This window comes from Aythya ferina (genome assembly GCF_964211825.1).
Source record: "Aythya ferina genome assembly, chromosome: 3".
Taxonomy (NCBI): Eukaryota; Metazoa; Chordata; class Aves; order Anseriformes; family Anatidae; genus Aythya; species Aythya ferina.
In genome coordinates, this window is record NC_140298.1 from 9643164 (window position 1) to 9666653 (window position 23490).

Genomic DNA, 23490 nt, shown 5'->3' on the forward strand with positions numbered 1-23490 from the left:
TAAAACTTATTTTTTTTTTTTCAAAAGGGAGGTAAGTTTGCCAAATCACTTTTTTTTTTTTTTTTTTTTTTAACATTCAGTATTTCTTCAAAACCTGCTGTGACAAAGTGGCTTTGTGCTGTAGTTGCACCTGAACTCTTTGTAATTTCTCTTACCCACAGTCTGTTTCTGATTTTAACACTGTATGTTGCTGCCAGCTGTTTTAACAGGCACACCCACTTAGCCTCTATTTGTGCGTGTGTGGTGGGGGGCTTCCTAATTTCAGCAAGCATTAGTAATTTCACTGGTCACTTTCTTTGTCTGGTCTTAGCCTACAGCTCGCTTATTTGTGTAAATGCAAGTTTCAGGTAAAAGTATTCAACTGTTTTTGAAAACAGATTGAGGTGGAAAAATGTCAACTTTGTCCGTGCCAACAGCAAAAGAGCCCTTGTGCCCATTTATGAAGAAGTTCAGTTTTCTTAGGCTTCAGAATGAGGAATTGCTCTCTGACAAATCCAGGTGAGCTGCCTGCATGGCTTTTCCAGCCTGGCTTTCTGCTGACAGCTCCTGACAACCAACTAGAGGCTGCTTGGCAGAGAGAGAGGCACCAGCTGTGTCTGTGCTGGTCCTGCCACCAGCTGGAGAACAGGCAAGATGTAGGAAGAACAGGAAACAGCAAAATGTGGAAGGAAAGTTCTTCTGAGGAAGAAGTAAGGAGGTCTGTCCATCTGTCAAAAATGCAGCTCTAACCTCTGGTGTGGCACAGGGATGCGCAGGTTTCATTCTGGCTCAGCAAGCGGCAGGTTGTGTCGTGTGTGAGGTGTGTATTGGCCCGCAAGTGCTCTTTCAAGCAACGTAGGCTAAAGATTTGGCAGAAAGCAGAGATTTATGAGATCCAGCTGTCTTCCTGAGACTTGATGGTTTGCTTGCAAGTGTAATATTTAGCATACTTTTTTTTTTTTTTTGACACAAGTAATCCCATCTGCTTACATACATAGCATAACACTGAGTGTATCCTGAAATTATTTTAAATGTTGTCCTTTTTAACGTGCATCGTGGGGTGGGAGGGATTACAGGGAACCACTGCTCTGCAATCTTGGCTGCAGATTTCTTTGAAAAGCTGGGATCTGAACTTCAAAGAATCGGTTCAAGCACTTGAGTTAAAAAGCATTTTTTAAAGATGAGCTCCATTAGCTTTGTCCTGTAAATGCTTTGTACTCACTGAAAGGTACGCTGGGCAGCACAAGTTTGTGGAAAACAGCTTTTCTCTCTTTAACAGCAATTTGGAGTGAAGTAGAGTGAGGGAAGAAATAGCTCTCACTGTAGGTACCTGTGAGCAAAACCAAACAATTGCAAGTGCAGGACGAGGCTCTCGGTGATATTTCCTGTTACGTACTTAGCCTGCTGCAGCAATTTTCTTTCCTTATACAAGCAACTTCATGGAGAGCTCCTAGTGAGCCTAGATGATAATAATTAAACAACACTTCTTAGTGCTTCGTGGGCCTCAAAGAAGATGAAATTTGTGCTACCTCTAGATGCTTAATTATGGGATTCATTTTATTTGTTACTTTGAGAATGAAGGAATGGTTTTCCCTCATGAGTAGCTTGTTTCATGGAGATGTGGCAGCCTTGCATGGTGAGAGTTTGCAAAAAACTAAGCTAGAGGAAAGCGTAGACAAATGATGGTGCTGCCCCTGTTCAGGAAAGGTGAGTGGCTGTTTCTGTGTACCTAAAAAATGAAAGGTAGTGGTTGGAAGAGAAGAGCTGCTGCCAGTGCCTTTTTCTATGCTTTATCTCCTCAGCAGATTGAATTTCTGCTTCTCCCAGGCTAAACAAGAAACTTAAGCAGACCAAGAGCTGCCCAGAGCGGCCTAGCTTGCTCTATTTATAGCTCTCCCCCTCTCTTGCTGAAGACTGGCACCTTGCCTCTGCAGCCTGGAGGCTGAGGAGCTGAAGTGTGTTCTAAATAAAATCATAACGCATCAGGGATGAAATGCACGAGTCCCCTCTGATGCAGGACCGCGGCGTGCTCTGGAAAACCCCTGCTTGGTCCAGGGGCAGGGAATGGAATGTGCTGCTGGGTTGTTTGGCTTTACCATCAGCGACCACATTTACTAAGTATACCTGCTTGGCAGCTCTCTTCTGCTTCCTGTGCAAAACATCCCCATGTGTGCTTGGCAGAGAAGAACCTGTTTATGGACATGGCTGCAAACAGAACGTAGGTATGCGTCACACAGGTTTTTATCAGGTGCCACCCAGTTATTTCAAATCAGGGGCTCTTCTTTCACATCAGTGACACTGATTTTCATCATTCATACGGATCCTTGGTGATTACAGTTTTCTGTGCAGGTATCCTGTGTGAGGTCTATAGCTCATACTTTTTGTCACCAAAAAAATAAATTAAGGCTTATCCATGCTTTGGGTTGAATTTCAAGCAAAGTAACACAGGTGATAACTCTGTAGGAGAAGCCTCAGTACAGTGCCGGTGAGGGAGATGAAACATCACCTTTTGTCTCTAACTTCTGAAGTTCATCCGTGGTATGGAAGGTATTCAAAACCAGCATCAAAAGAAACATCAGACAAAAGAAAAGACTCTGTGAAAGCTTTTGGAGCATGGCAGCATTTGAGGATTTACCCCAATAAAGCAGCCAATGTGCTGGTTGATTGAGGACTACAGCATGAGCAGGGGCTGCTTCCCAGAGGCAGCCTCCACGTGGCAGCCCTGCCTTGGAGACCAGCTCGATTTTAAGGTGGGTCACAAGCTACCCCGGCTGCTCTCTAAGCTGGGTAGCAAGCCCATCGCTGTTAGCTGGGTACAGCCGCAGTCCCTGCAACAGGTGTGTGTGCTCCAGTTTCCTCTACCTCCAAAAGATGCGTGTCCTGCCCACCTGTACTCCCAGGCCTGCAGGATGTCAGGAACTCTCCCCACCCCCAGTCACCATCTCCGTGTGAGGGGCTACAGAACCACGCGGTGGTACCTCCAAGTTCCCCTGGCAGTAAGAACAGCCTGTCCAGAAGGCGCACACAGGGCTTCCCATCCCACACCAACAGCTCCTTCCTCTCTCGTCAGCGTGCAAGAAGCCTCCCAAGGTTGCCAGCCTCTCAGGACGTTTCCTGATCAGAACATTACACCCTGACCTTAAGCGTGGCAGTGAACCTGAATGTTTTTCATCACTATAAAAAGCCCGTCAGCAGCATAAATAAAACAGGCACAGGCAAGCTCTCCTAGGTTGCCTGGGATTTTAAGGTTACGAAACAGTGAAGACGCTCTGAAGCTAGGGGACGCGCGGTTTGCAGAATGGCAGTAAGGCCCACGGTACTTTAAGTAAAGCACAGATGAGGTCTCTGGGTCCCAGCTGCTTCCAGTTTTTCCTCTCGCAGGTAGGGGCTGCCTACGTGAAACCCCCCCGCTAGCTATGTTTGTGTCTCAGAAAATACTTAGGGCACGATTTTTATTATTTTTGTGTGTTAAAGGTTCTATTAATACAACATAAATGCAACTTCATTCTCACTTTGCACAGATGCGAATGACCACGTGTGGTGCAAAGCCTTAAATTCTTATTTGTGGATTTGCTGGGGGCTAAGGAAGCTGTGCCCTCCTACCCCCTTCCTGATACCCTAGGGCATAACGGGGCTGTGCCCCTCTCCTGCAGCTGTAGCTGTTTCTGGCTCTGATTTTGCTGGGATGTTGCTCCAGCATCTGTCCCTCAGAAATATTCCAACGCTAGTGATGTGCTCTATTTATGAGAGGCTTTTTCCCTCCTGCTATCTTCATTTTTTTTTTTTTTTTGTCTGTTGGAAGATTTCTGAGACAAAGGCAATTTTTTCCTGAGGGTTTCCAGCTTGTAGCACCACGAGGTTCAGGTTTCTAGGCAGCACTGCTGAAAAATAATAAAATGTAGGTGCAGTTAATGAAATCTGCTCAGTTCAGGTGCATCCCATGCTAAACCTCTCATTTTCTGAGTCATCAATCTTCCTGCAGAGCTGACAGAATTTCTCCTTCATGCTTCTTGCTGGTGTAGTTCGGCCAGGCAGGGCTGCCTGCTCAGCAGATGTGGAGACAGACCCCTCCTGCTGCCTTGCAGAAGCGCATGGTGGCACAGGCCTCTGGCATCTTCCTAGCCATCAGCATTTTCCCTTCCTGACATTCACATTCTCTTCCTCCCACATCTGTTGTTGCAGAACGTGTGACAAACACAAAAGCAGCCACAGTGGTCTTCCAGCCCGGCGTCCTGCCTCTTCAGGGGACGTGCGCAGGTAAATAACTACCAAGGAAAAAATCCTTTAAAATGACAAGAGCAATTTGGGTTCTAATTTTGATTTACTCCTGAAATTGTCCCAGGCTTCATGCTAAAATGAAGTTGGAGAATGAAATATATGGTTCTATTGAGTTTATGCACAGAAGCTAGGAAGTGAGAATGGTGGAATGCTAATGCCTTTAGAAACAACATCTCAATTTCTAATACAATTTTCTTTTACAATCTTAGTGAGAGAGACAGCTATAAAAAATTACAGCTTTACATACTAATTGGAAAAAATGCAATCTTGGAACAATATCAGAACAAATACTCCACGCATGGTAGATTGCCTTCCATTTATTTCTCTGGGTTTCATATATAAATACATATAACCTAATAGATGTATCTGCATTCAGCAAATAAAGCTTTGTACGTGAAGTAACCAGATACGGTACCCAGCACTTCACCACATCCTGTCATTTAATCTTGCTGGCATGAACACAAGCTCTTTTGATCTGTGCTAACTATCTTTATCTCAGCAGAGATCTCAGCCTCCCTATCTGTTATGTTCAAAAAGCTTTAATCAGAGAGTTTAAGCTAGTCTTATTGAATTATATTATTTTTCCTCCCTAAAACAAAGTTACGTCAAGCTCAGTTTCCTTCTTTCCATGTACTTTTACATCTGTATTTTGATTAGAAATGTTATGTTTTCAAAAGGGAAAAGAGTCTGTGTTTAGTATGTTTAAAGCCATTCTAATCTAATTTGAGTGCATGGAAAAGAAAAAAAAAAAAGATATTTCCAGAGCATTTTAACTGAAAGGTGAGTCTAAGTTCATCTGGGCCTGGGGTGCCACATACACTACCCCCACACTACCGCAACAGGGAAAAAATTGAGGTTACACTTTGCCACTGCCCTGCATCGCTGGCACAGCTTTTTGTTTGGTTGTTCTTTAGCTCCTGAAGATGTGAGACATCCCTGGGGTTAGCTTCTTCAAGACTATTTCCCTCCTCACTCTAGTGGTTGGGGCACAGACCTGGCAGGTCCGATTATTTTGGTCCATCTTCATTGACTCGCTGTCTGCCTTGTAATAAATCACTGAATTCTCTATTCCTGCCTTGATTTCCTGCTCCCTGCATACCTCTGATCTCTACAGACTGCAGACGGAGACATAAATTACCATAAACGTGCCAGTGAGCTGCCTGTAATCGTCCTTTTGCAAGCGTTTGTCTTGTGATGTGCCAGGGACACGGCAGGTACTCACCCCTTGTCTGCTGAGTGGCAAGCGCAGGCAGGCAGGTACCGGCGAGCAGATGGATGTCGATGCTTCAGCTTACTCCTGCTACACGCTCCTCTGGTAATTGGTTGCTCTGACCAGTGAACAGATGGTGGAGAAACAGGCCTCAAAATCACAAAATGCCTGTCCCAGGGATTTCTTTACATGGTTGAGGCCTTCAGACATGAGTGCTCTACAAAGACCAGGATCTCCCAAACTGGTCTGCTTGCCCTGACCTGGAATTTTAAAAGGTATCTTCTGCTACTCTGCGTTTTAATGCCATTAGGCATAACTTTACTTCAGTTGTGAAATGGTTTGCAGGTCAGGTACCCAGGTGCAGACTAACTCATTCTTTAAATAGTTTAAATGTGATGTTGCACAGTTTTACACAGACACACTTCTTTAAACCTAAGCTACAGACTTACCAGAGGTAGCACAACATTTCACAGTTTAGCTTCAAAATATTGTAGCTGTATCCTCACCAAACTAAATCTCATTTTAAGTCAGAATTAGTTTTGCATTTTCAGCACAGCCAGTGAATCTCTGGAGGTTCAAGAGACTGCCAGAATAAAAGGGAATGCTCTCTGTACTGCCTCTCCAGTAATTGACAGAAAGGGCTTGTGGTGGACACCTGATAAAAATATCCACTTATGCTAAATTATTTAATGGAGTATATCTGCTGCTCTTGCTAAGACTCATTAAAAGGCCAAAAGGAGCAGTTAGTGTCAGAAGAGGCTGGACTTGAAAACAAAGTAATACCATTCCTTTATTTTTCTCCATTAGGATGACTGCAGATGCCTTTTCTTTCTGGTCTGTTTTTATTAATTGAACATTTATGCTGCCAATGATTCATTGACCCTTTTGTTACAAGTGGCTTCTAGTATCCTTCTTTAGATTTACACCAGATTCTCAGAAGAATCCTAACAATTTTTGTATTCATCTTGTCTTCTACATGAGAATCTTCAAATGCTGTGTGAGCTTTTTCAGTGGCATTATTTTTCTGGGCCTTTGGAGTTGCCACAGCTGGTCTGTACTTCAGGCTGTGGTGCTTAGCATGACCCAGGCTTAAGTGATCAGAAGTAGAACTGCGTATTTTTGGTTGGAATGAGATTTTTAACTCATCTGCACCAACAAGCGTGATTTGGACATCAGCTACACTGGCCATTTTCAAGGCACCCTGGATGATTTTTTGTTACAGCTTTCCTGTTGCTGCGGATGCAAAGTGGGGGCTTTGTGTAACACGGCCAGGCTCCATAAAATCATCTGTCCGTCCTACAAGCAGGTCTGCATGCAGCCTTGCTGGCTGAAGATCTCATTCCTTGTGAATCTTTCTTTTCCTGAACAAGGTGATCATCCATAACCTTGCTGATCTTTCACAGTGTGCACAGCCACTGCTAATGCTGTGTTTTGTGGCATTAGCTACAAAGGGCAGAAGGATGGTTTGCTGGGAATCCTCACGGTTGTGGGCTGAGCTGCACCCTGGTGGCTCTTTCTTCCTGCCCAGCCCACAGCATCGAGTCGTTCCTTACTGCCTTCTGCGGTTCATCTTGTAGTGACCGGAGTTCTGTGAAGCTCTGTGCTGTCACACCGTCCCTCCTCGGGAGTATGGAGCCAGTGTCGGGATTAATTTCATTTCCCGAGCTGTGATGTCATCCAGCTTTCGGTGAACAGCAAAGGCGCAGTGCTCTTTTCCACGTGGTTGGCTGAGCCAGGGTTTTCAGCACGGATGGCCTGCCTGCCAATCCAGATTACTGAGTGATGCTGGAGGAACCTGCTGAGAAGGGAGAGGGGCTGTAACCACCTCTCATCCCCTTCAGAGTAACATGGGATGCCTCAGCTGCCCTAAGTGACTAAAAGCTACTCCCCATCTACATGTATGTAGAGCAACACTGTTACTCTTTCTGCTTTATGAGATTTTAATCGTAAGGCACGTTTCAGGAAACAATGAAGTTTACAGATAATCTGGAGGATTTCATTCTAGTATAATTTAATGAGATTCATTTTGCTTTCAAATGTAATAATGTCCAAAGAAGGAGTAGTGTAATTAGTAAATTGTATCATTCAAACCACAGGAATGCAATTGAGGACTCAACAGACATTACAAAGAGTAGAATAGGGAGAGAATTTGGACATAAAAAATGAACAAACTGCAGCAGACCATTTTTTTTTTGCACTGCTGAAGCTGACACAATCTTAGAATTTAGCCCTGGGGATGTCTGAGGACATTAGGGCAGCTTGCACACAGTGGTCTTCTACAAGGACTGTACAAAATCTGTGTTTCTCTGGAGCTCTGATTTTCACCTAAGCAGTGAAAAGCCTTCTTAATCCAAGGCTCAATGGTAATTTACTTGTAATTGTCAGCAAGTCTTTTTATGTAGTCACTGGACACCCTGGGCTTCTGCTGATATCAAAGCATGTGGCTTCTGTCATGCTTGGAAAGATGACGTCTGGCTGTGACTTAAAAGAATCTCATCAATGTCACTATCCTTGATATGCTGAGTAAGTGCTCTTATTTACCACATTTTAATTGAAAATGCACCTTGGAAATACATTTACCAAAAATGTTCTGTTAATACAGATCAGATACTGTTCCTCATTCTTTTAATCAAAGGCATCAGAAAGCTTTCTTTTTCACAAAGTCTGTGGGCCTCACTCTCCAAGGTGAAAAGTCAAGGCAGTTCAGCAGTTTGAAAGAAATGTTTATAAAATATTACTGCATGTCTTAAATACAGCAAATATGTTTATCTTAAATAATTATCGTCCTGATAAGAATACTGCAAGTGACCTCAGAACAGAAATCCTGCTTACATGTAAGCATTATGGTTCCAGCCAAGTGGAGACTACAGGATTTGGCCTCCATGTCTGCTCTGCAAAGAACGTTGACTCTGAAGGGGTCGATATATAGCGTGTGCAATGAATGAGATACATCATAATAAAGGAGTAATTATGTTAAAGATGCCTGTCATTTTGACTGTTTTGGCAAAAATATTTAGGATTGTTTTATGTTGTTTTGGGAATGATAGAGAAAAATCAATAATCATTCATAGTCCTCTCAAATGAAATGGCTTACATTAAGTACTGGATGGCTGTATAGCTTTTCCTGGATAGATTTTTGTATAGATATCCACACATAAAATCATAATATACTTTCACAGTGACACCAACATAAAACAACTGAATTACATAAGCTGTATTCAATCATATTTTGGCTGGGATGAAGACAAACCCTTAACTCATCATTCAATCATTCACTGCTCTGAAAAACAAACAAGCATCACAGTCATTTTAGGCAGAAAACAAATACATGTACATATATACCTAGCAACCTTCCTAGTGAACTGCCTCTAGAAATTCCAAGATCTATGGCACTGAAGTATACAAATTCTCGTTACTCAAATAAAAGCATAAATCTGTAGCAATTTGGAGGCAGTAGCAAATCTATAACGTGTGTAAACCACCAGAAGGCGACAAAGAGCCACACTGTATGACCGTGAAACACTCCAACCTGTACTGTATTAATGCTGTATGTGGTTATCCACAGACGGTTGAATCTGGACGTTGATCAGCATGTGTTGCATTTTCCTTTCATCTTGTAACTGGAAAAAAAAAATAGGCTTTAGGAAATACGACTCTGGCAGAAATGTCATACCTAACGTGATAAATCAATTAGTCTATCGATCAACTTCCCTCTCTGTGCTTCCATACCTGTGGCACGTGAATACAAAGGTAGGAAGGAGTTAACGTATGTCAAGTGTTCTGTGGTTCTTGTAGACACCTTGGCAGTCTGGAAGTGCAAACTTTTTATATTTAGGAGTTCAGGTCTTGCTGTTTCTGTTTGTTTTTGTTGTTGTTTTGTTTTGTTCACATTTATTCTATTGCATTTCTAAGCCTTATAAACTGAATCCCTCTTCAATTTACTTTTACACAGAGTGCACAGTTCTGTAGTTGTACTTGGAAAACTGGACAAGATAAAGGCATTAGGCTGTGTTCTTTAAGAAACGGTTATGAAATTCAGTGAGATGGGTTATACTCCTCTGGTGAGGGACGTGCAGGCAGTAGGGCTACCCCTCCTCACCCCAGTGTTTCCACTATCCGTGTGCGCATCCCCCATACAATCAGAAGGTTCTTAAAGCATCCCCGTGTTTGCTACTTTCATAAGTAATGTTACATCTGAAAAAGCTGCATTTTCAGCCATTTTGGTAGGAACCGCAAACTTAAACCTCTAAACCTCCATGAGGACAAGGCGGTAACAAGACTTAAACAAGTACAACGCCTGAAGGGCTTTAGATACGCTTCCAACATTAGGGGAAAGACTGGTTTGGGCTCACACCAGCCTTATCAGAGCACGGAGCAGCAACCCAAACAATTAATAAAATGCTCATGGCTTGTGCAGGAGCCCCCTGAGGGGCGCCCCGCCCCGCCCCGTCCCGCCCCGCTCCCTCACAGGCGGGGCCCCAACGGCCGCCCCTCGCGCCCAACGGCCCCGGCGTGACGTCAGAGCCGCGCGACGGAGCCGCGCGCGGAGGTAAGAGCGGCAGCCCCACCTGGGAGACCTCCCTCCCCCCACTCCCCTCTTCCCGCTCTGCGGCGCGTGGCGCGGCCGTTGGGCGGCCCTGAGGGGACGCCGTGAGGGGACGGCCCTGAGGGGGGGGCTTCGTGGGGTCTGTGAGGGCGTTTCGAGGCTGAATAACGCTAAAATTGCGCTGCCGCTTGCGGAGCGTTAAATAATTAGCGCTAGTTAGTGATTGCCGTGAGAAAAGCCTGTTTTTTCCACGGGAAAATCCGCCGTGCCCGTGCAGGCCGTGGGTAAAGTGGTTGGGTAGCTCCGTCCCGTCGGCAGGCAGGCAGCAGTTTGTAAAAAGAGCTCTCGTGAAGGCGAAGCTGTGCTCTTCCTGTGTCACAGCATCGTGGTTGGACCTTTAGTTGCCACTAGTGACTTACTAGGGGACTCGCAAACTGAACTTTAGCTTATGTCGGTTAAAAAGCCTTGTTTTTAACAACTTTAAGGTGTTTGTTGGCATTCTTAGGCTTCCTATCAGAAATGCAGGCGTTTGGATAATTTGCAGAAATCCCACAGCCCGTTTTGACAGGCATATTTCTAGTTGGTTCTTCATGCATGCGCAGATGACTGGATTTTTATATAAAATGCCAGCATTTAGCAAAGGTTTGTTTCTTTGTTTTTAATAACATCAGTGGAAAATTGTGGGATATGTATGGGATGCAGTGGTGAGCAGAGAAAAGCATGAAGTCCTCCAAATAAAACAGGATGCTGGAATAGTGCTGGTCACCACGTTTGCAGGCTGCAGAACCAGAGCTGGAGAAGGCAGCACAGAAAGAAGAAATAAAGGTGACTGACTGAGGGGTAAGAATGAGAGCAAAGCTTCATATTGTTAACTTCAGAACTGATGCCAAAGGGATGTGGTAACGGACTAGGAAAGCTTTGAGGTTGTAGATATTACTACATTTGTCTGAGCTTCCTTTGCCCACTCCGTTTACTTTTCTCCATTCTTCGTGCCGGCCTGCTCTGGGTCATCCTGCTGGGCCTTGGGGTGCACACCGCATTTAGTTACCTCTTCACACAGGCAGTGTTCTTCTAAAGTCCCAGTCTTGAATTGGGCAGTGCTAAAATAGTCTGGAGTGTGAGAGCTCTTTGGAAAACCTCTCACTAGGAAGTGTTCTGGACATACCTAAAGAAAGCTGTCTTTATCCTTGTACTTGTTGATGGAAGTACTAACAGGTTCGAGCTGAGCAAGAGCCAGTGTATGCTGCATTTGTCCAGCAGAGGAAATGACGGTGTCATCGGCCTCGTGGAATCCAGGACAGCTGATGACACTCCACAGAGAATAAAAATGTTTTGGGAATCATACAGATCAAGTTGAAGGTTTATATCAAAGCTGGTTTCTGTGTATATAAGGGGCTGAAGTGAATAAGGGCCAGGATGAGATACCCCATGTCTCACGTCATATCCCCCATGGGCTGAAGCGTTAAGGCTCACTTGCAATATTAGTCCTTTCCTTGAAATTTTGATAGTCTTTTAAGACAGAGCAAAATAAACTTTGCGGATCCTCTGAGGCTGAAGAAATTGGATCTCAGTGCAAGAGCCTGTGGCTGTGGGCTGTTTAACAGGGTTTTTTTTGTGCACATTGGGACACAGACTGGAGCCTAGCTTTGGAGGTGGGGTTGAAAATGATTGCTTGGTTGTTGGCCATTTGCATTGTAGCGCAAGGGGCATGTTGGAGAGCTCAAGTTGGGATATTTTTAAGGGGATCAAGGTAAGCCTGTTGGTGCATACTTGGTATTTCATGGTAGGCTTAATTGCTTTTGCAATGGAAATCTTTCTTGCAAACAAGACTGTGAGTTGGTGTTTCAAGAGTGCTCTGGCTACTTGTACTAGATGCACTCTCCAGCTGCCCCAAGCTGGCTTGAAGGGCATCAGTGGCAAAACAGGTCTGTGGACATGGTGATGAGTAGCAGGTAACTAAGGAGTTGTTACACTGCAGTAATGCTGAGGAGTCTCTCTCACAGATCAGAGCCTATTGTACTACAGCTTTGCAAATAGAATGGGTATCTCTGTCCAAAATAAAACGGGTTTCTTTGCCTCAAAGAGGTTTGTAATCAAAGAACTTTGTTGTTATCTCTGGTAGATTTAAATTGAAATGCTTGTTCTGTGTTCCAAGTGCTTGGTCCTACAGCTGTGGCAGGGAACTCAGGTTAGAGCAGAAGGGACAGACTCTGCTGTGCTTGCATATCACCTGCATTTGCTGCAGGTTGTGAGTCGGAACTCCAGAGAGGGAGGACACTCATTCTCCTGAGAGCTGGTGGAGATGGTTGATCATACTGATGTTGCTAGTGCATTTGATTTAAGTTTGAAAGCATTTTAGCTACCCGGATCAAAAGGGCTTGGGTTTCTTTTGGTTTTCTTCATGTAGCCTGCAGATATTAATGAAAAGGAAGAAAGTCTCATCTGATTTTTGTTAGCTGAATGATCTAAAAAAAAAAAAAAAAAAGATTTGAGCTCAATATGAAGATAAGACCTTCTAGTGCTTAAAAAAACACAAGAGTTAACATGAAGTGTTGAGATGCAGTAGTAAATGCAAAGGATGCTGAATTACTTCTGTTTTTTGTTTGCTTGTTAGAAACTATTTCAGACATAATTTTTATCCTGAACATGCATTTTTAATTCCAGGTGAAAGCCATGTGCGTGACACTAAGAGCATATTTTAATTCTATCTTTAGTGGATTCCTGTTACCACCTCGATCTATGCCTGTAGCTTCTGTTACCTTTACCATGCATCTTCAGTGAAATCTCTCACAGGTGTACCCAGGGCCTAATTAGGGTTTATATCACAGATATATCACAGAATCACAGAATTTCTAGGTTGGAAGAGACCTCAAGATCATCTTTCAGTATGAGAGATACGATTTTGGTCTTGGGGTGGGCAGGAGGGAATGTTTGTTTTTTGTTTTTTTTTTTTTTTTAAGCCAGCTGGCAGTTGATTTCTGAGGCTTGTGCTTAAGCACCACGTAAATTCAGAGAATATTCATAAAAGCCACCTGCAAATTATCCACAGTTCTACTTTTTCCTTTTCTTACCTTTGTGTGCCAGCCATGGTTGTGCTTTTCTTGAAAGGAGGAGTCTGCAGAGGTTTTTTTTCCTTCTCCTGGCAGATAAATATGGACATAGACAGTTTTGCTAATTGCTTTGTGTGTAGTCATCTGCTTTTTTAATATAAAATTCCTTAACGCAGAATTTAATGCAGTTAGATCTTAGATCAATAGCCATGTTAGCACTGCAGCAAACTGCATTTAGTCATTTTTATATAGCCTGCAGAAGATGACATTTCTCTTGCTTTCCCCTTTTCATGTTTCTTTTATGTATTTCTTTTCCAATGTTTCTGTCCCTCCCCCTTCTGAATGCTGAGTGTATTCCTCACTGTTTATACTGTGTTAACGGGAGAGAAAACAAGATGTTCCTTGCTTTCTAAGTAGTTCACATAAATGTAGTCATGTTGGTGAATAAATGAGAATTACCACCTGTGAAAACTCATTTTCTGGCACTTCTTAATCAGACTTAAATGCAATTAAACCCTTTTCATGAGAAAACTTGTTACTTTTGTGATTTAAATTTCTTTTCTTCCTCAAGTACAGTATCTCTTCTAGCCTTTTTTCCCCCATAAACTACATGAGAGTTTTTGAGCTCAGAGTTAAAAGGGAGAGGTGTTTTGGCTAGATGTTATGAAGTCATGCCACGTTTTTCATCACCTCTGGTTTGCCTCATTGTCCTTAATCAAAGTAGACCTTTTCTATTTTATGCTTATGGGTTGTGAACTTTCCTTTCTGTTCTCAAAATTAAAGATCTTATAAAGTACTATAATCACGCAACCGCAGTTTATGCGTTCTGCATTATGTTATTACTTGATAATGAAAATACTTTCTTATCCGTATTTCCCCGAGTTTTCCCCATTATTCAAATGTTTATCCAGCAAATATTTTCATTATCTTCACTTATCTTAATATTTGCACTATGTCTAATTTTTGAAGTCAGATCTCTGTGGCAAATAAAATACAGTTGAAATCCAACAAAGAAATCCTGTGCAGTAAACATCCACTTCAGGAACAGAATTAAAATTCTGCTTGCATGAAGTGCATAGGGAAACACTTGCAGTGCTTTGAGGAAATCTTGTTTGTGGTTTAATCACTGAAACATAGCTATCGAGGGCAGCGTAGCCTTTAGGCATGTTTACAGAGCCACTGATAGGTCTTAGTTCCTTGCATCCTTGGCTTTGTCATTCAGCAGGTGTGACTGTGCAGTCTGTGTGTTGATTTTGGCAGAAACACTTTCCGGTGTCCTTGTTTTCTGATGCAGTGTAAAGTTTGTTCTTGTTGATTTAATGCTCTCAAAACTATTTTAGGCTGTTGACTGCTGCCGTATTGTTGGCATGTGCCAACGCTGCAATGTATCCTGCTTAGAGATTAGTAATGCTGAAACAATAGTCTAATGAAAAGAGAGAAGTCCCTACACAGCAGGAGGAGGAACTTGCTCTAGTTCCCATTGAAATGAACAGAAAACACAAGTCCAACAAACTCTTCCTTCTCCCAGGGCAGCAGCAGCAGACAGCCTGTGTGTGGTAGACTTCATGGTAACGTGCAGCCTTGTTCCATGGAAGGCTGAAGCAGTTTTTCCCTTTCTTTGCTAATTAAATGCCAAGTAAATACATCATGTTACCAGGGCAGCTCTTTCTGATTCATGAGGCAGCAATCAGAGAAAAATGTATTTTGGGCTGCATCTGTTCTTTCCTTCTATCTTCCTGTAGTTTTTCTGCCTCATTCTTTAGGTCTAGCTTGGGATACTGAGAAGAATGTCGTGTATGTTGCAGTGCCTGTTTGTCCACGTTTTTTTTTTATCACATTTTTTGTGGTAAAAAAGCTGGGACTAGTTTTGGTGACATATTCCTGCTGTAGGAATTTGCTCTTTTTTTTTTTTCTGTTGTTGCTGGTGCTGGATGGCCTGATACAGGGAGAGAGAAAAGTTGGAATTTGTCAGTGTTTTCACGCGTGTCTGTAAAATTTAGACCGTAGTAGATAAGGGATCGGAGAGAATGGCAAAGCCCCATATATTGTTGGATTGGATTACACCTCTGTCCCTGTGTGAGTAAGTATAGTAACTGTGTGCTGACAGATAGCGTCTAACCAGGCTTAACTGTATCAGCAGCTGGGAGAGTCTAGTTCCTTCTGTAGCTTTGCATGGTTTTTGTGCTGCTTTTTAAGACTACAACACAGCAACAGAGACAGTAGACTCGCTCAGTCAGCGTAAGAAGGGTGCAGGTAGCCAGGACAGAATGAAATGCAAACAATATTATGATAAAGGGCAGAAATAACTGTGTTGGTATCTCGCCTTTCTGTGACAGTATCTCGTCAGTTCAACTCAGCTTTCTTGCTCAGGTATGCTGCAGGTGGCTGAAATGGTATTTAGATGGAGTGAGTTAAGTGCTGGGGTAGCGAGGGGACCTTCAACAAATTGTAACACTATACGAACTCTGACCAGGATGCAAAGTCATGCAGCAGAGTAGGATTATAATTCTAAACCGTGCAAATAACAGCAGTGGAACTGGGCTTGTTAACTGGTTGATCATATGCTTGGCATCGCGCTGCTGTGGTTAAAAACAAGTTGTAGGCAAGCCTGAGTAAAATAGCTCCACACTGTTTTTCCTCCCAATCTTTGTCCTGCTTGACCTCCAGCAGACAACATAAATAAAAAGAAACCTCTCTCACACAAACCAAGCTCCTGCCAGGAAAAGGGAAAGATCAAACCTTTAAAACAAACTCCAGCGATGTGACAGCTGTTTGCTGTTTCCTTGCTGTTTGCATGGGCTGTATGGCTTGGTGTTCATAGATCAAACTTGCAAAGTGCAGTTTCTCCAACCGATGCTCTCGCCCCCTGTACTCAGCAGCTGGCAGTGAGATTATCACACTGACCCCACGTAGAAGGGGCTGTGGTGCTCCAGGTGCTCACGCTGTTCTTGATGCAGCCCAGCAAATGGGCAGGAAAATGATATATTTCATTTCTTTCCTTATAACATTTTTAAAAAAATCATTGCTCAATCAGTAGAAGCTGTAGAAAATAACACAGCTTTAAGTAACATCAACTCCCCAAGATAATAAGTGATTTATGATTAGAGAGGAATTAAGATCTTGATCGTAAGCCAGCAGCCAGATGGCTTGGCAGTAGCCATGCCATGTTACCACGAATGCTGGGATCAAAAATGGAAGGCTCTGGGATTTTTCACATCCTTGCTGATCTCACAGTTGCTTTGCATAGATATGTCCTCAAGATTTGCAGCATATTCTGAAATCAAAATGAGCTCAGCATCATTTACTGGTAGAGTTATATCGCAGATTATAATACCCCATACAGAATTCCAAAAACAGGGTCTACAAGAAGAGTTTCTTGGACCAAATCCTAAATTTAGGATTGGAAGATGTAACTGACCCTGACATAACTGGTGCTGGATAACTGCTCTGAGGCTGAAGTAATGTCTGTTCCTAAGATGGGCTGAAGCCCTATCGCTGCTTTCTTAGTGCTCTGCCTGTTGCTTGGTGCAGCTCTCTGTGTACCGTGATTTATGGAGCACTTTTTTTACACAAGCAAATAATTTCTGTCACAGACCATAAAAGTTAAAAACTGGTTTAGGGCTGGTACAAGAACAGGTACTCCAGTCATGTCATTTGTAGTGCTCCTTCATGCAGTTCTGCGCATTGGTTGAGAGAGATCCCTGAAACCACAGGACCTTTAACTGTGTCAGCACTGATGTTACTTGCTAGAACTCTTTAGAAGATGTTTTTTGTAATGTTTAATGTATAAATGTTAACGCTTTGTATTTTAAGAGTCTTTTTGAGTCTGTAGGGAGGATTATTAGTTCTGTTTCTTTTTTCCAGATGGAAACGTCAGAAGATGATATTAACGCAGAAGAATATCCCACTGAAATTCATGATTATCTTACAACATTTGAAAAATCTCTTAGTTCTGTAGATGAGATGCTGAAGACAATGATGTCTGTTCCTAGAAGTGAGCTTCTCTACAAGGTAAATCATCTTCCTTTTGACAGCCTTTCTGTTATTAAAACAGGAGTAGTTTGGAACCTGAATTGAATAAAAGGGTCTGTTTGGCTAGCCATTGTACAGACAAATAACAAATATGACACTTCCTACCCTGTTTGAAACTCACATTGCTAAGGTACCCAGAGGGCGTTACAAACGAAGCAATGAAATATATGTTCTTCTAAGGTAAAAAGTGATGATTCTACCAGCAAATCGTTTAGGTAAAGGGCATTCCACCTTATTCCAGATCTTCCTGAAAGTGCATGCTAGTTTTCTGGACTGGAGAGCTCACTAACAGTTGTCTGAGACCTTTTTGCTACAAACTTCGTGGAACTTGGTTAATACAGAAGGATGCAAAGATGATTTGGCAACACTGAGGATTGATCTTCTGATTCTAGAAGTCCAGACTTGCAGAATCTGATGCTTGAAAACCTGGGCTATCTCCTCTAGCTGTGTTATAAGCACAAGTCTGAAAAATTTGTGTTGTTTCATCAGGACACAAAGGTAGAGGACGGTACTGCTTGAAGACCTCATACAAGCCTGCCTTTTAACATTTAAGATCTAACATGTAACTTCCTTTTTTTTTTTTTTTTTAAGGCAAGAAAAAGCTAACATGTGAGGGAACTTCTTTATTCTCTGAGGATTTCTAACATAAATAAATGAAGAAAATGGTCTTGACAACACCAATCTTTTGACAGTATCCATGTTGGAACTAGTGCGCTGTACAATGATCTTATCAGAGTTTCTGGAAATCCTATAGGACTAAAACAGTAAATTGACTTTGACAGTTGGATGGGGAAAAAAAAAAAAAACACAACTCATTACCTTTATTCTTCCTTTGCTGTGCAGCCCTAAGTATTCCAGCATGCGTTGAACACAGTCTAACATGTGTAGTGTTAATGTTCATACTTGCATTTGAGCTTCAGCAATTGTAAGACGTTATTTTTAATTCCAGTGTAGCAGAAACTATTTTGAATTAAGTTTCTGTGGAAAAAATAGGGACTTTCCCTGACTATGGGAACAATAGTCTGAGCTATGTGCTAATCGATTTTGTGCTTTTGGCTATCTGGGATTGTGGCATATAATATCGAACTGGAAAAATGGTGTGAATACTTGAAGAGGAGGGAATGGTTCTGTGATGGCAGGAAAGTAGGCTTGGATATGTTCTTAGTGAACTTGTTTGTTGTTGTGTTTTTTTTTTAAAGTGCTCATTCAGTGTATATGAATGCATTCATATACAATTATAAAATGGGAATATTACTAAAATATGTGCACATCTTGCTTAATGTGTAATTTTTTTTTTTCATTCTAGTTAGAGCCTCTTGAGCAAGCAAAGCTGGATTTGGTTTCAGCATACACATTAAATTCAATGTTTTGGGGTAAGTATATGATAAGAAATAGTTCAAATGATCACCATTTGAACATTTCTAGACAGCTGCAAACATTAAATAACCATATTTCATAGCCAAATAATTAGAAACTAGTAATTACCCTGAGGACCCAAATTACTGCTATTCTTGGGGTAAATGATGTTGAAAATCCAAATCAAAAATTGCTAATTACAAAGGCTGACTTTGTACATGCATGAAGATCTTTGTGCCTTTTTTTCCTGTTATTGGCAACCTTTTCAGTCCTTCTTGAAAGGACAAGGTTTAACCACGCTATGTATTTTTATTTATTTATTATATATATATATGCATTTTTAAACTGCAATATTTCGTGACCGTAGTGCATCAGATACTTAACTATACAGTTAACACTAAGGTTAATAGTTTTATGTGGAAACTACACTTCCCTATATAACCAATTGACTGGGCCCTTGGTCATCACAGCCTTCCATTTCAAAAAAATGTGTTTTCTTCTTGTAGTATACTTGGCTACTCAGGGAATCAATCCAAAGGAACATCCAGTGAAACAAGAACTGGTAAGATTCTTACGATGCATGCGTTGCCTACTTTATTTTCCCAGGACAGTTAACTCACACAGAAATAAATGTATATTTAAAATCTATGTTTAAAATTGGTATGTTGCCATAATAGTGCGCATATGCTACGTAGTGTTACATCATTGCCTGTTCATATGCCCTGCTGGGTTCTCTAAATTAAGGAATTCATATTTTCAGTTCCCAACAATACGGTTTAAAGCATCACTGTAGAGCCTGCTGAAATAAGAACAAGATGAACAGTGTCATCATCTTATTTGTTCCCCACCTTTGTTTTGAGAATTGAATTCTGAACAGAATAGCTTTTCACTTGTATCTGTTAAATGGAAAAATGTTACATGTCTGATAATAATTTATCACTTCCAATATGGCATTTTTTTCTTATAAATAATTGGAATCATGTTAATCTCTGAGGCTGCCTTTTCTTGCTTTTGTGTGACTCTGAAAGTATAGTGTGGTTGATTTACTAGCAGAGACGGGAAAGAGCCCCCCCCTTCCAAGTCCTCCATTAATTCATTTTCTCAGCAGTAAAGAATCTAGTTCAGCAACAAAGCTAAAAGCTTTTTTGGCACCAGTTGTATGTGTATTGTCCAGTAACTCTGCATTAGTGACATATTTACAACCTATAATAAATCTTTTAGGTTTGTCTCTATATTCCATTTAGATGCATGACTACAGTATAGAAACCCTGGTATCTTGAAAATTCTGCTGACTTAAAAAAAAAAAAAAAATCAAATCATTTAGTGTGAAGAAAAAAAATAGAAATCAAAACTTACAGCTACACATTTTAATTTCTGTATAAATGAAAACATTAAATCTGGGCAATTGTCATATACTTAGATTAAATGTAATCCTTACGTAACCTGGGCAATGGAAGATAGGACTGAAAAATGTGGAAGGCTGAATAGTAATACTTCTATTTTTAATTTTGTGAGATTTTCAGTAGTCTAGACTGTATCATATTAAAAAATGGATCAGTTAATATTTCATGAGCTTTCAATCAGTTTCTTGTTCCTCCTATATTATATAGCGTCTGAATATTGCGTTAATTTAGCTATACTAAAAATAAATTGTAACTCTTCTGCTGTGGATATTTTATGCTGGTATTTTACTTCACAATTGCCAGTCATTTTAACTTGAAGAATGAGTGTATTATCATAGGCTAGATTCTTATCCAGGTTTCTTTTCCTTTTACAAGTATGAAGGTGAATGAATGTGCTTTCCTTCCTTCCAAGAGCATTGTAATGTTCTTATTTGTGTGGAAAGGGAGTAAAAAAGACTGTTCTGTCATGATTGTTTTGCTTTTAGAATTGCTCCTTCTGTATATACAGACAGTACACTGGAATTCAAACGATATTAATAAAGCTCACATTCAAGCTATCAGAGTTCATTTCTTTTGCCACTTTGACATCTGTCAGCTCCTTCTTCCCATGCCGATACACGTAGGCTTGCCACCTGTTCTCATTCGCCATATCAGTCACCAAAGAAATACTGCAGTCTGTCATGATTTCGGGCTCTGTAAGGCTGTCTTCATTAAAGCTAGGTTTTTGGTACGGAAAGAGTGTCCAACTTTTTGACAAACCATTTGCTTGTATGGGTCACTGAAGGACTGAAAATCAGTTTTGTAGTGTAGATTTTGTAACTTATGTTCCTGATTAAAAAGGCTATCAATGGCTGTGTGGGTTATCAGCATGTATTTAGTTATCAGTATCCTTCTATTAATCCACACTTGCATATTACTTTACCTGACACATGAATTGGATGTGCTTTACGCACATATTACTGTTGTTTATTGTTTGTTCAGTTATACCTAAAGACCCTCAAGTTCAAGGCCATAATTGGACTAAACATCTAAATGTGAAATCTGTCAGCCAAGATATGTATTTTACAGAATTAGTGTAAATGTCCCCTCTACTTAGTGGAGAGAAGCAGGCACTTCAGAGGGTGATTCCTGTCTTAAAGGGTTTTAATTACACCCTCAGAGTACCCTTGTTTATCGATCATGGAACTGGCTGAGGATGACTTGGTACATAGATTATTAAATTGGGACGTGGCTGAATCGGAGCCATGCTTTGTTTAAAAAAGCGCAGACACTAAATTGTTATGATAGACTAAGGATGACAAGAAAGGAAAGTATTCCCTCGCTTTATGGAATGACAGTGGAAACAGACTTTTTAGTTATTTACGGTCATGAAAGAAACCTCTGGTACAGCTGGAAATCATGGGCCAAATTCCTAATCACGTATCTTGTGTTTTAACTTTGCAAGATAAATAAAATTCTGTTGTCTCACTGTAAATTTGTAGTATTTAATGTTCACTTGGTGATGGGTGTCAGGCAAATATTCGTGCAGTAGATATCTGTGATGGAAAATCAGCTAAAAGGGAAGCCTGAAGTTTGCAAAGAGTCTGATATATATTTAGAAGATGTGATTTTTTTTCTGTGTATTACGGTCACAGAAGTATGCCATGTGGAGTGCTTCTACTCATTGATTTTACTTTAGCAGCAATCTTGAAAGAATGGTGTGAAATGTGTGTTGTTTTTTTTCTAGGAGAGAATAAGAACATATATGAACAAGGTCAAAGAAATAGCAGACAAGAAAAAGGCATCTAAACTTGATAAAGGAGCAGCTTCCAGATTTGTAAGAAATGCACTGTGGGAACCAAGCCCTGAAAATGAACGTACCTCCAAAACTCCTGCTAAAGGAAAAAAGAGAAAGATAGACTAATTTTTTATAATATAATAAATCCTTATATAATCAGAGACTCCTAGAATTACCGAAATGTGGTTTGTAAGCTGTATGAGTTTAACAGAAGTGCTATATAGCAACATTTTGATGAAGTTATACTTTAAAAAAAAATAATAATAATAATAATAATAATTTACAGGATTGTATTTTGTCTAGAAGTTATCACTGAGGTAATCACATTATATGTACATCTGATGTATCAAATGTGCCATTTGATGCTAGAGAAGTAACATTTCATTATTCAAATGATGATGACCTGACATAAACTTGCTGGTAATGGATACTAGTGTTGTTTTGTTATAATGCTTAAGAATTATCTTTTTTTACTGCTGAATGATTGACACTTTTTATATGTATTTAATTTCCTGAATATTAAAACTAGTCTCAAATGATGCTGTCCAGTTTGTGGTGTTTATGTTAATAAAAAAAAGTTTACTTTCCCACTGTCAGTTGTGTGAAATGCTGCATTCATAGTGTATGTAAGGTTTATTCACTGTGTTAAACTGTTTCCTTTTCAGCTTCTGGACTTGAATTTGTGCCATATTCCTTTACTTCTGTTGCCTCTGAGGAAACTGATCTTCAAGGGCTATGAGCAAAGAGCCTGAATTCCATGCTAAGCCCCTGTGTCAGTCAATAGAAAAAAAAAAACATAACCCAAGAGGGTTCTTTGTAGGGGCTGAACAAAGGAGCAGCCAGGGGACAACTGTTAGGAAATAGCACAGGCAGGAACTTGATTGGAATTTTGTCTGCAGCGCTCATCTCTCACTGCTGACACAGAGAAATGTGCTGTGAGGTGGTAGGAGTGTGGTCATTCATTGCTATTTCTCAGGTCTTCAGTGGGGAAAGCATTCTCTGGTACAGTTCAAACTACTCTTCTGCCTTGCAAACTATTCGTTTCCCTCAGATAAATCCAGTACACCTACTATAGTACTGCAAGCTGGATGATTTACAATTGATGACTGTGGTCCTTAGAGTTGTACTGCATTGTGCAATGCAGAATCAGGACTAATTTGAATGAGGTGCTAAAATGAAGGTTCTCTTGTCATTGGATATCTGATAATAAATATTTAAAATATTATCAAGTTTAATAAACTCAATTGTGTATTGTAGAAACTTTTTCAGTGACTAATATGAATGTACATGTTTTTGTTTGTAATAAAATCTTGAATAAATAGCACTTCCTTCAATCTGGTTAAAGCAATCTAACTAAGGGAATTTGCTTATATAGATGCTCACGCAGGCACCTAACTGCAGCCTCCAATCTACGGGACTACTTGTGCATATACGTGTCAAAGCCCCGTAAACGTTTGCCAGCTGAAAGCCAAAATTGAGACTGTTTCGTTTCTACAGGTTAATGTCAGAGTTATGCAAAAAAAAGAGCGCTGTTAGACTCATGAGTCTTCTGTTGTGATTAAAGCTAAAAATGTGAAAGACTCCAAGTGTGTTCTCAACAAAGACAGCAATACTCTTGTAAAGCAGCTCTTCTCTTGGTGTGTTCGGATAGGTTTGGGCAATTTATTTGGAAATCTGTCCTGTTCTGTAACCCTTTTGAACTTACTGCTGCAAATGGTGGCTGTAGGATATAATCAGAATTCTGAACTTGTATGGGTGTAGATACTTTCATATGCAAAGCATGAGTTTCAAAATGTCAATCTCAAACACAGTTAATTTTTTTTTTTTTTTTTTTTCTAATTTAGAGGACAGATTTCCTA

General features: G+C 40.8%; 1 protein-coding gene and 1 long non-coding RNA gene across 8 annotated transcripts; one reads left to right on the forward strand and one right to left on the reverse strand.

Annotated features, from left to right (window-relative positions):
• Positions 1-3534: 3534 nt before the first annotated feature.
• LOC311434711 lies at positions 3535-9809 on the reverse strand. Its single transcript, XR_014691657.1, has 4 exons — positions 9197-9809; positions 5917-9087; positions 5480-5585; positions 3535-4244 (listed from the first exon to the last, which is right to left on the reverse strand). It is a non-coding gene; the product is annotated as an uncharacterized lncRNA (long non-coding RNA).
• Positions 8971-22227, forward strand: C1D (C1D nuclear receptor corepressor). Of its 7 annotated transcripts, none has more exons than XM_084515024.1 (5): positions 8971-9217; positions 16928-17074; positions 18402-18468; positions 18958-19013; positions 21581-22227. In XM_084515024.1, the coding sequence occupies exons 1-5, from the start codon at positions 9059-9061 to the stop codon at positions 21755-21757; spliced, it is 606 nt and encodes a 201-aa protein (XP_084371150.1). In that variant the 5' UTR covers positions 8971-9058; the 3' UTR covers positions 21758-22227. The 7 variants fall into 7 exon arrangements, with proteins under 7 accessions (XP_084371150.1, XP_084371151.1, XP_084371156.1 ...); XM_084515025.1 differs by lacking the exon at positions 8971-9217 and adding an exon at positions 9918-10016; XM_084515030.1 differs by lacking the exon at positions 8971-9217 and adding an exon at positions 10293-10655.
• The last annotated feature ends 1263 nt before the right edge of the window (positions 22228-23490 follow it).